The 12,681-nt window shown below is 34.0% G+C and overlaps 1 protein-coding gene across 12 annotated transcripts; it reads left to right on the forward strand.

Annotated features, from left to right (window-relative positions):
- The first annotated feature begins 425 nt into the window (after positions 1 to 425).
- Positions 426 to 12,681, forward strand: ATCS (Citrate synthase family protein). 12 transcript variants are annotated; one of them, XM_011003976.1, is made up of 21 exons: positions 426 to 537; positions 1,050 to 1,095; positions 6,484 to 6,551; positions 6,629 to 6,721; positions 6,892 to 6,933; positions 7,112 to 7,177; positions 7,312 to 7,377; positions 8,362 to 8,475; positions 8,568 to 8,631; positions 8,835 to 8,917; positions 9,239 to 9,288; positions 9,368 to 9,445; positions 9,789 to 9,917; positions 10,041 to 10,083; positions 10,234 to 10,320; positions 11,212 to 11,313; positions 11,476 to 11,583; positions 11,701 to 11,751; positions 11,942 to 12,015; positions 12,127 to 12,178; positions 12,258 to 12,681. In XM_011003976.1, exons 3-21 carry the CDS (start codon positions 6,501 to 6,503, stop codon positions 12,354 to 12,356), a joined length of 1,452 nt encoding a protein of 483 aa, XP_011002278.1. In that variant the 5' UTR covers positions 426 to 537; positions 1,050 to 1,095; positions 6,484 to 6,500; the 3' UTR covers positions 12,357 to 12,681. The 12 variants fall into 12 exon arrangements, with proteins under 12 accessions (XP_011002278.1, XP_011002287.1, XP_011002280.1 ...); XM_011003985.1 differs by having other exon boundaries at positions 6,647 to 6,721; XM_011003981.1 differs by having other exon boundaries at positions 427 to 537; positions 6,644 to 6,721.

Below are 12,681 nucleotides of genomic sequence, written 5' to 3' on the forward strand. Positions count from 1 at the left end.
TTAACATATTTTATTTTTATTATCATATAATAAAATAAAATATTATAAAACATAAAATCCAATTAAATTCATGATTTTAAATTGTTTAATTAGTTAATTTTAATTTGTCAGAGATGAGATTTTATAATTTATTTTGATTATATAAATAATTTTTAATTTATTTAATTATAAATATGTATCATTATGATGTGATTTTTTATGTAAAAAATATGTTGGAAAAGATGCTATATTATTTTTTTTTTAAATAATTATTTGATTGTCTAATATACGGGTCAAATAACTGGTAATAATCAAACGACGAGAGGAAAATTTAGAAATAATAAACAAAAACAAAACATATATACACACACACACACACGGGAAAATAGAAGTCTTGTTTGTGTCTGGTCTCTCTTTCCTATTTTGGCTCTATAAATAACACAAGAGGCATGCCTCTCTCAACCAAAAACCCCTTTGTCTCTCAACCAAACCCCTTGCTTTCTCCCCACATTATCTTAATTAGCAAAGCGACGAAGCCTCAAATTTACAAGAACTCAGGTAAGAAAATCTGAACTTGGTCTTTGTTGCTCCGTTTTCTCACTCAAAATGCTTTTTTTTTTTTGTGATTCAGATGCTTGTTTTTTCAATTTCTCGTGTTTATTCTTAGCTGTTAGAGTTGGAATTTGAAGTGGGTTTCTTTTACCATTACTGAATCTTCTGGTTCATAACCTGTTATGAATTTTGTTATTGGGCTTTTTGTGTGCTTGATTAGATAAGAATAAGTGTCTGCCTCCTCACGGGGAAGCCTTTTTCTACTCTTTCTGGGTAGGGCCACATTCGTCGGTGGCATAGTCTTCTTAAAACTAGGTTGATCCATAGTTCTTGCTCGCATCTTGATTGATTTTCATTTCCTAATTCAAGTCAAGCGTAGAGAAAGCAGGGGTGATATTTTTTCACTTAGATCGCTTAAATTAAATTAAATGGATTCTTAAGAGGGACATCGAAAGTCTCTTTTTTGGGATTTTTTTTTCAGATTTGTGACATGGGTAGTTGATTTTTCCTGTTTTTAGCTAATTCTGAGCAAAGCGACGAAGCCTCAAATTTCCAAGAACTCAGGTAAGAAAATCTGAACTTGGTCTTTGTTGCTCTGTTTTCTTACTCAAAATGCCATTGTTTTTTTTTGTGATTCAGAAGCTTGTTTTTTCAATCTCTCGTGTTTATTCTTAGCTGTTAGAGTTGGAATTTGAAGTGGGTTTCCTTTACCATTACTGAATCTTCTGGTTCATACCCTGTTATGAATTATGTTATTGGGCTATTTGTGTGCTAAAGTCCAATTCTTTGTTCAGATTTGTGACATGGGTGGTTGATTTTTCCTTTGTTTTTAGCTAATTCTGAAAATAGCTGCGTGTGCCTGTATTCTCATTAATTATGGTCATATAATTTTCAGTGGGACTCTTAATTTACCGTAGTCTGTTTTCACTTCCTTTTTAGCGTAGATTCTTTCCAATGAAATGAGGTCACTGGTCAGTTTATTATTTCTCTTGTGCTTTTTCTTATATATTTATATTTAGATTAATTTATATAATAATTTAGACTAAATTCTTTGATCGAATCATTTTAAAAACACACATCTAACGTTAGTTTTATATCATTTTTTAAAATTAAATCTAAAAAAATTAAAAACAAATAAAAACTCATTATTTCTCTTGTGCCTTTCTCATTCCTCTTTTAAGGAGGAACCCAAGCATCGCTTGAGCCCCGACATTTTTAATCTTGGTTTCCGAAAATGAAGCGATTTTCTTTGAAAATCTTAAAAGAGGAATGAGAAAGGCGCGTCGCTTTCACTGATTCTTTTCTAATACCAAGTAATTGCGCCCGACACTCCACCCACCCTTTTCTCCTTTCCTCTTTCGGCCCCTTTCAAGGTTTCCCCAAATCTCAAATTCTCATAATCTCAAGTCCCAGTCCTAACAAATTAACATTAGCATTCACACATTCAGCAACGTAAAATCTCAAGTCTCGACTCTCCACTCACCAGCAGCGCAAATATATAACCAGGTTTGCTTGTTGGATTCTCATCTTTTCTGTCATGTTTTATTATGTAGAAGAGGGCATGTCTTTTTTCTGGCTGTATACAGTGGTGTTGTTGTTGTTGTTAATGGTCATATGACTCGTATCATTTGTAAAACATGACGCCAGCATCTGGCAAATATAGTGTTGTTGTTGTTGTTAATCGTCTCTATCTGTTGTTTGATGTGACAAATAATCTTTAAAAAATCCCATTAGTAACTTGCGTTCTGCTATATTACATTATCCCTTTCCATTGAATTATCTGTTTAGCACAAAGTTTGTTCAAAGGAGGAAAATTAGGAATATGAAAAAGTTATGTAATTTAGCATTGGTACTGCAGTGCTCATAAGATTTTAATCTTTCATTGGTAGATGCTTCTAGTTCTCTCAGTTCATCCCTGCACTATTTAAACCATCTGCCTATTTGTGCACTCTATGCTACAAAAGCCGTGATCATCCCTGCAATCACATATATACAACAACAGTTTTTAGAAATCTTGCATGAAAGATTTAATTACAAAATACAATTTCATATGAAACTACTCCAGCTGACATGGCTATGTAATTAATTAGTATATACCTTTTTAATCAGGTTATGTAATTTAGCAGAAAGGTAGAAAGATTCCAAAATAAGCTTTTAGCAGCTGGATGCCTGGATCCCTTTTTATAGCTGACACTGATAAGATGATCACTAGGATAACTGGATAACATAGCATAGCATAGCAAAAGCAAAAGCTTTTAGTTTGCGTGTTCAAGTTAAGCTCCTGCTGCTGCTGGCCTAGAATCAAACCAGTGTGTGTGTGTGTGTTTTGACTAGCTAGGGTTGTCTTCTCTATAAGCATATTTTGCCCCCAGATTAGAACACCCTTCCATCTTAAGGCTTCTTAGGCAATGTTTATTAGCAACAAAACGACCCAGTTCATCACTGCATAGAAAAATCAGAAATTTGATCCAATTAGCAGTCATTTCTCAACAGTCTTTCATCACATAACATTTAATTGGGCGAGGTGAGGAACAAGAAATTATATAATGCAGACCATAGCCAACAAATATGCTATTTGAAAAACTGGGAAACAGAACAAAGATACTGATTATATTCCTAAACAATCAGAGTGTCCCATTTTATCAGTTGTTTCATGCTTATATATATTTGTTGTTTAGCTATGTGTTTCATGCAAAACCTAGTGCCATCAATTTATGTCACACACTTTTAGGACTAAAGTTCTATTTGAAATTAATGAACAATTAGAACAATGATGTTAGGAGTTTATAATGTGCAGCTTTACATAATTATATCGACAGGTAAAACAAAATGTTATTAATTAAGAGCATCTTTCTATTCAATCCACTTGGACTTGTTCATATTTAGAATCTGAATAAAGACCGGTGACCTATAAGGAAACGAAAACAATTTTAACACACATGACTGGATCTTGCAATTTAGTTAAATTTTACTTCTATTTTAATAGTGTTATATTATTATATACTACTTGACTGGATCTTGCAATTTAGTTAAAATATTTTACTTGTGATTTTAAGATTGTAGTTAAAATATTTTACTCGCAATTTTACGATTCGAGTTTATATTGTGTCAAAAAAGCATTTTTGACAACCTTGAGTTTGAGTGTGTACAAGCAATGTATTTTTAAAGTATTTTTTATTTTGAAATAATATATTTTTTATTTTTTTAAAAATTATTTTTAATATTAACTCATTAAAACAATCTAAAAATATAAAAAAAATAATTTGAAGCAAATAAAAAAATAAAAAATTTTAACATATGCACTGTGATTTTGTGTATTTGCTGGTGTATCCTTACAAAAAATTAGAGTTTGAGCTTAGAGTGGTATTTTGGTTGATTTTTTTCTGCATTAAAAAATTTGTGATTCTGTGTATTCTGTGGATTGTAGGAATATAGATAAATTTAGCATAGGGATGATTAATTTACCAATTTATTTTAATTATAATGTCTAGGTTATTTTTGGATAAGGTTCTGTGTATATATCAAGATTAAATTTCTTCGTGGTCAAGAACAAATTATTAGATGAATTTAGTTTATAACGAGTTTATTTGCATAAACTCTGTGCAACCTGATATAAAATGATCGTGCAGTGCAGGACCAAAATTATAAAATTTTCCCTTCCTAGCATGACATCTATACTTAGAGTCTAATAATCTATTTCCATCAATTTCTAGCCCTCCTACTCTATGCTTCAGCAATAACAATGAACATGTTAATCCACGAATACATGAAAGCAATAACAATGAATAATGCATGAAATAATTTGATGATGAAATGGCAATTTAATAAAAGTGATTCCGATTTTTCTCTCAACAAAACTTTCCTCGCCATCCAATCAAGGGTTACTGCAAAATAATTAAGGACTTGCAAATTACATCTATAATTTCAAAGTTGACTCTGAGAAACAAATTAAACTATATATTACGAATAAAGTTCTAGATGAAGAAAAATCTAGGGAATGAGACAGCTGTGGAAAACTAATAACAAGGCCTTTCTTAATTTGACTCCAGAGTTTGTTGAAGGATAGTAGTTAATGGAAAAATTCTCTAATTCTCACAAATTTCATCGAGTATGGTTTAAAATTGTTCTCAGCTTCAAAGAAAAAGAAGGGTTTCGGTGGACTTTGTAATTTATCAATTCTGAAATCTGAATTTTTATTTCCTAGTTGAATAATTTACCATTACATGCAAACCACCTCGTCCACATGTTCTAATATAACTTGAGACTGAGAATCAGTCAAAAAAAGCTAAGAATCAAACTTGAGGGGTGAGAAAAGAGAAGGTGGGTGGATTTTCCAGCTGCTGCATGCAATCATTCATGGATTGAATTTTAGTACATTGAAGTCACTATTAGTTTCTTTGAGATGGAAGCAAAATGAGTCATGTGTTAGTGATTGCAGTTTAATTTTCTGATGTAAATCATATGTAAATCATATGTTAGCTTAAGCGTGTCCAGAATTTTAGTTTTGACTATAATACATCATCATGTTTTTTAAAATTTTAGTACATTTAAGTTTCGATTAGTTTCTTTGAATTTTAGTACATTCAAGTCTATTATAAATTATGGTTGATAACATGTTTTGCTTTATGTTTTTGTTATTTTCTGGTGGTAACTATGAATACTTGTAGCAATCTGCAAGAACTAGTTTCATCAGATTTTGTACAAAAACTTGTTGCGACAAAGTTAGTTGAGTGTAAGGTGCAAGCACCAAAAAGTTAAGACGTGAGACCCAATTACAAGCCTATTTGATTGTTAATAAGAAAAAATAGCAGGTAACTTACTACCTGCTCCGCTCAATTTCCGGTGAGCAAGCAGAGGTAGAGATCACCAGGAAGTCGAGCAAGGATGTTTCACACAAAGAAAACTCATTTTTTCACCCTATATCGATCGCCTTAGAGATTTAAAAAAACTCAGACAATCTAAAAAGTGGTTCAAGAATAAATAAATAAATAAATGAATGATTTTTCAATGTGTCCATAAAATAATGCAATTAAAGAAAACAATCGTTGTTTAATTTGGCCATAAAGTAAAGTAATAGAGTTTATTATAATAATTATATTTGTCAGGCTATTTGCCCTTTGGACAGATCATGCATGAGCGTGCCACATATTCAAATTTCAAAGAGGTATCGAGTTTTGACCAGGCACTTTTCATTATATTTGGATAAATAAAAGTTGAAGTCAATCACATCAGCAAAAATCTGCACGTTTCCGCATAACTGGTCGGCAAGGGATTGTTGCCCTCGCTTTGACTGGATTAACAAAAAAAAAAAAAAAAAAAAAAAAGCTGAAAACCGTGGCACCAATATTTATTTACAGGAGAATCGCCCTTGATGCCAGGTGCGAGATGCTTATTGTGGCATAACCGAAGCAAAACTCGCCTGGAGCGCACATTGTAAATCATGTTTTGTTCGAATCATTTTAAAAACACACATCTAACATTAGTTTTATATATATATTTTTTAAATTAAATCCAAGAAAATTAAAAACAAATAAAAACTCATTAATCAATAGATGAATCTCTCGTGTCAATGATATAAAATAAATTTCAGTGTTTCACAGTGTTTGGGGAAAAAAAAAAACTAAAATTAGGGTTTGACTTGTAGGTTGGTCAACAAAATAAAATAGGGAAAAAATATCGGTATTAACTCATGGTAATTGGAATGGAATGTTCAATCAAGTGAAGGTTTAATTTGCAATAAGACTAGACAACGCCGAAAGCATTTCATAGATCTAAAATTGATCGTCTACGATTAACATTCTCTCCATCCTCCATTTCTCTGCACTTCCGTTTCAATTATTGGGTATTACTTTGATCACCTGCATGATTTTATCGTTCGATTGAGTAGTTTTTGATCAATTCTTCATTTAGTCAAAACCTAAACCTTTTTTGGTTCATTGACTGACTGTGTAGGTGATTGATTGCTCGCCATGGTTTTCTTTCGAAGCGTTCCTCTTCTTTCCAGGCTTCGTTCTCATGCTGTAAATTCTGTTGTTCTCTCTCTTTACAAGCCTCCATTTATTTATTTTTGGATAGAAGGATGATTTGATTAGATTGGATTGGATTAATGCAGCAGCATCAGGTTCAGAAACAGTCAAACCTCAGCAATTCTTTCAGATGGATTCAAACGCAGACCATCTCTTCTGATCTTGTACTCATCTTTTCTTCTCTCTCCTATCTTAAAAATCATCGGGATGGTGTTTAGGGTTTTGATGTTTTTGACGCGGGCCAATGTGGTTTCTGTTGCAATTTGTTATTTGATTTGCTTTGTTTTCTTTTATAGTGATTCTTACTCTCTCTCTCTTTCTCTTGAATTTTTAGGACCTTCATTCTCAGCTGAAGGAATTGATCCCAGAACAACAGGTATGTATTTCCTCGTTTAAAAAGCAATGATAATTGCTCTTATGTCTTAACTTTTTGGTGCTTGCACCTTACACTCAAGTAACTTTGTCGCAACAAGTTTTTGTTCAAAATCTGATGAAGCTAGTTCTTGCAGATTGGTACAAGCATTCATAGTTTCTTATTTTTCATTTTGTTGCAGGAGCGCCTGAAGAAGCTTAAGTCAGAGTATGGAAAAGTTCAATTGGGAAATATTACTGTTGACATGGTAATTATAGTTCTGAGCTTTTGCTGTTTGTTTTTAGATCAATAAGTCACAATTCTGTTTAATTTCTATTAATATAACAGTTGTTATTTGTTGTGTAACTTCTGATTGAATTATTTGTTCACTGAATTGGTAAGGTGCTTGGGGGGATGAGAGGAATGACTGGATTACTGTGGGAGACTTCATTACTTGATCCAGATGAGGTATGGATAAATATTAATTAATCAGTCATCATAAACTATTCTATTTCTCTTATTTTAAACAATTTGTTCGCAAAGTTTTTGTCATTTTGATGTAGAACAAGAGAAAAATCATCAAAACCAGAGCATTGATGTAGAATAGAAACAAAAAATCACCAACAAGAGAGACACACTTGATCTTAAAGAAACCAGATCAAGAGAGATACACAGTCTTTATTTCAGTCAATAATTTATAGGCACTTAAAAGAAATAGGAAACTAGAATTATAAAATCACAGCCTATATTTATTTTTTTCTAAAATAAGTAGACTTAAAAATCCACTACATGGGCTCGCATTACTCTCCCTTGGTTGAAAAGAACTTGACTCCGGAGAGTTTTTCTGAAGATGAAAGTCCAAAAGTTCAGGATCCAATGCACAAAAGCCAATCTCTGAAATCCAAGTAGCATCAGAATCTAGATGACCATGCCATTTAACAAGAAAACGTTGAAAACCACCACTAGAAGAAGCAACATTTTCATGATCCAACACGCTCAATCTCATATGAAGGTTGTGTTACAATCGGTGCTTTAGGCTCATGACTACCTGTGAAAACACTAGAGGCAAAGTAAGAGGCTCAAAAGCACCTCATTAAGGTGTTGAATCCTCCATATTGAAAGTTGCACTAATATTTCATTAGGTAAATCAAGTAAATAAGCATTAGATCCAATTTTGTGCAAAACAGAAAAGGGACCCATGGCTTGAGCATGGAGCTTCTTTAAAGAATTTTTAGGAAATCTTTCAAGATGAAGACAAGCCTTGACAAAATTGGTGTAAAACATGAGTCATGGTTCACATAAAAGTGCTAGGTGCATTAGATTAGTCATAATAGAAATTGGAAACTAGAATAATAAAATTAAGCCCACTATTTTTTTTTCCCAAAATAAGTAGACCTAAAAAATCTACTATGGGCTCGCATCACATTTCAGTTATTGTGCATTGTTTCTCAGGGAATTCGCTTTAGGGGCATGTCAATTCCTGAATGCCAAAAATTGTTGCCAGCTGCAAAGCCTGGTGGGGAACCTTTGCCAGAGGGTCTTCTTTGGCTTCTTTTAACGGGAAAGGTACACAACATCATAAGTTATCTTAATCTCGTGTCTCTGGAAAAAATTTTCTCTCACCATCATTGAGCATTTCTTCTCATCTTTTGTTTTAGGTACCAACCAAAGAGCAAGTCGGTGCCTTATCAAAGGAATTGCGTGACCGTGCCTCTGTTCCAGGTCCATAGATTTTTTTTTTTTTGAGAAATTGCACTGCTAATAAGTTTTATAGCAGCTGGATGGCACAGTATATTTCTTGTGGCAGCTGGTCCTGTTCAATGCATCCCTCATTGATTTTCAACTGTTTATTGACCCAGAACTATTAATTCTTTTGTTTGCATTAATGATTAGCATGGCGAATGACCTCTTGTTCTTGGTTGCAGATTATGTCTTTAAGGCCATTGATGCCCTACCTGTCACTGCTCATCCAATGACTCAGTTTGCAACTGGTGTTATGGCCCTACAGGTAGAGAAATGCTCTGACACCATTATATATATATATATATATATATGTGTGTGTGTGGCCCACCTTCTGTCCTCTTTTATCATTGCTTAGATTGTATTTATCATCACAGTTCAGTTAATTCAAAATGACCATTATTGTTTTTGATTTTCTAATATGACTTTTTGAGAGCTTATCTGTGTCATGCGTGACCAATTGAGGCTCAAAGAGATAAAATTATGGAGTGGGGAAAGTTAACTGAATAATTTAACATATTATCCGGAAGAAGACACATTAAATAGTGTTAGTTGACGTGTATTTTTGTATTTGTTGATGGTCTTTCAGGTTCAGAGTGAATTTCAAAAAGCCTATGAAAAAGGGATTCATAAATCAAAGTAAGGTTTTTAGGATTTTTCTCCTCATTTATTAGTATTATATGTGTCATGCTGGTGTTATAACAATGTAAATTCATAGGTACTGGGAGCCAACTTATGAGGATTCTCTTAGTCTGATTGCTCGTGTGCCAGTAGTAGCTTCATATATTTATCGAAGGTCAGTGAGCATTTTATACAGCATTCAACCTTGCATATTGTGCCTGATAGCATCAGAAAAGGCTGGGGCATGGTGTTGAATGTAGTGTTTTGAAAACTTTCGCTGCTCCTGTATTGTGGGGATAATTTTTTTTTCTTGAGCAAGAACTCTCTGTGAATATTTTCATCCTTAAGCCACTTTTGCAAATCTATGAGCGTTCAAAATCTCTCTCTCTCTCTCTCTCTCTCACAGACACAAATTTCTGGTAGTTGGGTGTTTTATGCGGGACTTAATTCACTGTGCTTATAATATTACATTTCATGAAATTGATTTTAATTTCCTTGATCTATCGTGTTTCTTGAAGAATTTACAAAGATGGGAAAGTTATTCCTATGAATGATTCTTTGGATTATGGTGGAAATTTTTCACACATGTTGGGATTTGATAGTCCTGAAATGCAAGAGCTTATGAGGCTTTATGTTACAATCCATAGGTTTGTATATCTTGTTCTTTACTTGGATTGAATAAAATTCTATTGACTTTCATGTGATGCATGTGGTAAACATAGAAGCATTTTATCATGCTAATTTTTCATTCCTTTCTTAATGTGATGCAGTGACCATGAAGGTGGGAATGTCAGTGCTCATACTGGTCACCTGGTAAGTTACTCAAGTTATGCACTTTCAGGACTTCACCTACTCACCCCACTTTTTTTTTGGTGGGAAGGGAGGGGTATTGTGTATGGCTTCTTATCCAGTTAAATGCTAATGCATATGGTTTTCCTTGAATCAATGTTGTGCTGTGTTCAGGTTGCTAGTGCACTTTCAGATCCTTATCTTTCATTTGCAGCTGCATTGAATGGTTTAGCTGGGCCACTCCATGGCTTGGCAAATCAGGTATGGCAGCTTAAGTCCTATCTTCTGATCCAGCTTACTCTCTATTCTTCGTTGATGTCCTTTCTTCTTCTGTTCTGGGGCTTTGGAGTAGGATCAACATTTTAGCTGGTGCTGAAGAAGATATATTAAGAACAAGGACCAAAAGTCTTAGGCTGTCCCTTTCTGTGGGCACTATCATATTACCCTAAAGATTTCTAGTTGTTGACACTTGACAATGAGCTTGATTTCTAAATATGCAACTTAAAAGTTATGGATCTCTTAGATTATAAGGTACCCAACTTGCGTTGTATTTTTGAACTAAAGACAAGCAAAAATCTGGACTCAAGAATGCTTTCTAGAAGTTCTGATTGTTTTGGTATTGGCTATAGACACTCAAACTGTCACATATCCTTAGCAACTGCAAAAGCAAAGATGCCCGAACACAGTCACATATCTATGCAAATGGGCGGGAAACCATGTCTGGCAATAAGAGTTTCTCATTTATAGGCAATACTTCACTGAAAACCATTGGATGGAGCAATTCATATATAAAAAAAGAAAGAAAAAAAAAACCTTTCTGCAAATTGTAAGTACGAAGTCAATGAGTGATATTGAGACTAAATCACTTGTTAATATAAAAATGAGGAGATCTTATAAAACTTAACCAGTATATCAGGCATTTGTTGCTCATGTTTGCCTCTCTTTTCTTTTTACCAAATATAGATTTATAAACCAAAATGTTTCTCTTGCTATCTGTGTAGGGTTTTTTCACATTTATTTCTAACATCAAGATCACCAACTGTGTAATCTATTACAAAAAGCAAGTTCCTTTGAATGCTGGCATCACTTTCTTTCTGCCGTAGATGATTGTTATTGCTTCTCTTCTTGCTCATCAGAATTTTGTGGTTGCAGGAAGTTCTCCTTTGGATCAAATCCGTGGTAGAAGAGTGTGGAGAGAATATAACCACAGAACAACTTAAAGACTATGTTTGGAAAACATTAAATAGCGGAAAGGTAGTTTATGTCATTTTGAAATAAGAACAGTTGGCAGATGCTTTTCAGAATCTATAAGTATCTTAGTTCCTCTCACATTGTTACTTCACAATAGTCCTGCTTCTGCTTTTGTTGTGTTTAATTCACACATTTCTCTTCATTCACCACTCCCTTATTTTGCAGGTTGTTCCTGGATTTGGTCATGGAGTTCTACGCAAAACTGATCCAAGATATACATGTCAAAGGGAGTTTGCATTGAAGCATTTACCTGATGATCCATTGTTCCAGCTGGTTGTAACTTTATCCTGATCATGTTACATTAACAAGGCCATGCCTTTTTAATACACATGGTTTTTTTAATCCCGTTGACAATTCTTTCACTAGCTAACCTAGTTTTGACCTTAACAGGTCTCTAAGCTATATGAAGTTGTGCCTCCAGTTCTTACCCAGCTGGGCAAGGCAAGTTGTTTATCCTTTTGCTCTAGGCTGAAAATATAAATGACATAGAATAATGCTCTTGTCTTTTAGGTAGTAAGAATATCGTTTGTATTTTTGTCCATGGATCCAATTGCTCGCAAATTCTGATGGTCCTGCAATCCTATCTGGGAGTGGCTTCTTATTCTAATAGGGATTTTATTTCTGCTTTCAGGTTAAAAACCCATGGCCTAATGTTGATGCTCACAGTGGGGTGTTGCTGAACTACTACGGTTTAACTGAAGCTAGGTATTCCATTTATGTTTCTTTGAATAATATAATACCACATTGACTTTTCAATAGCAACCACATTACTTATGAGGAAAGATGATAACGCTCCTTTAAATTGCTTTTTGATAGGTACTATACTGTACTTTTCGGTGTATCAAGGAGTATTGGCATTTGCTCTCAGGTTTGTTCTACAGTCATTATCATTTTCTGTGATCCTGTTTGGTGCCTTAGATTTTACCGATACACTTTTGTTCATTCAGCTGATATGGGATCGAGCTCTTGGATTGCCGCTGGAGAGGCCAAAGAGTGTTACAATGGAATTGCTTGAGAATCACTGCAAGAAAGCTCCTGACAACTGAAGAAGAATGCCATCCTGTTTTCCTCAGTAATAATTTATCAGAAACACGAGTTTCGTGTTGGATAGAGGACTGGTGTAAAGTTAATGAGTTCCGTCGTAGTCAAATTTCCAGGCGTTTTCAAACTCAGGTGTCAAGTTTTTTCTGCAAAATTTGCGGTTACAGCTAGGTGACTGCCCCAAGTTTCATTTTGATCGATACCAACTTTTTACAGTGAAGCTTGTTGAGAGTAAAGTCATGACATGAATCAAAGCTTCATGGAGCCCGTTGAATAAAATAGTGCTGTGTTGCTCATTTCCTTTTGACTCACATGACACTCCTTTTGGTC

Source organism: Populus euphratica, unplaced genomic scaffold (assembly GCF_000495115.2).
Source record: "Populus euphratica unplaced genomic scaffold, PopEup_1.0 scaffold438.1, whole genome shotgun sequence".
Taxonomy (NCBI): domain Eukaryota; kingdom Viridiplantae; phylum Streptophyta; class Magnoliopsida; order Malpighiales; family Salicaceae; genus Populus; species Populus euphratica.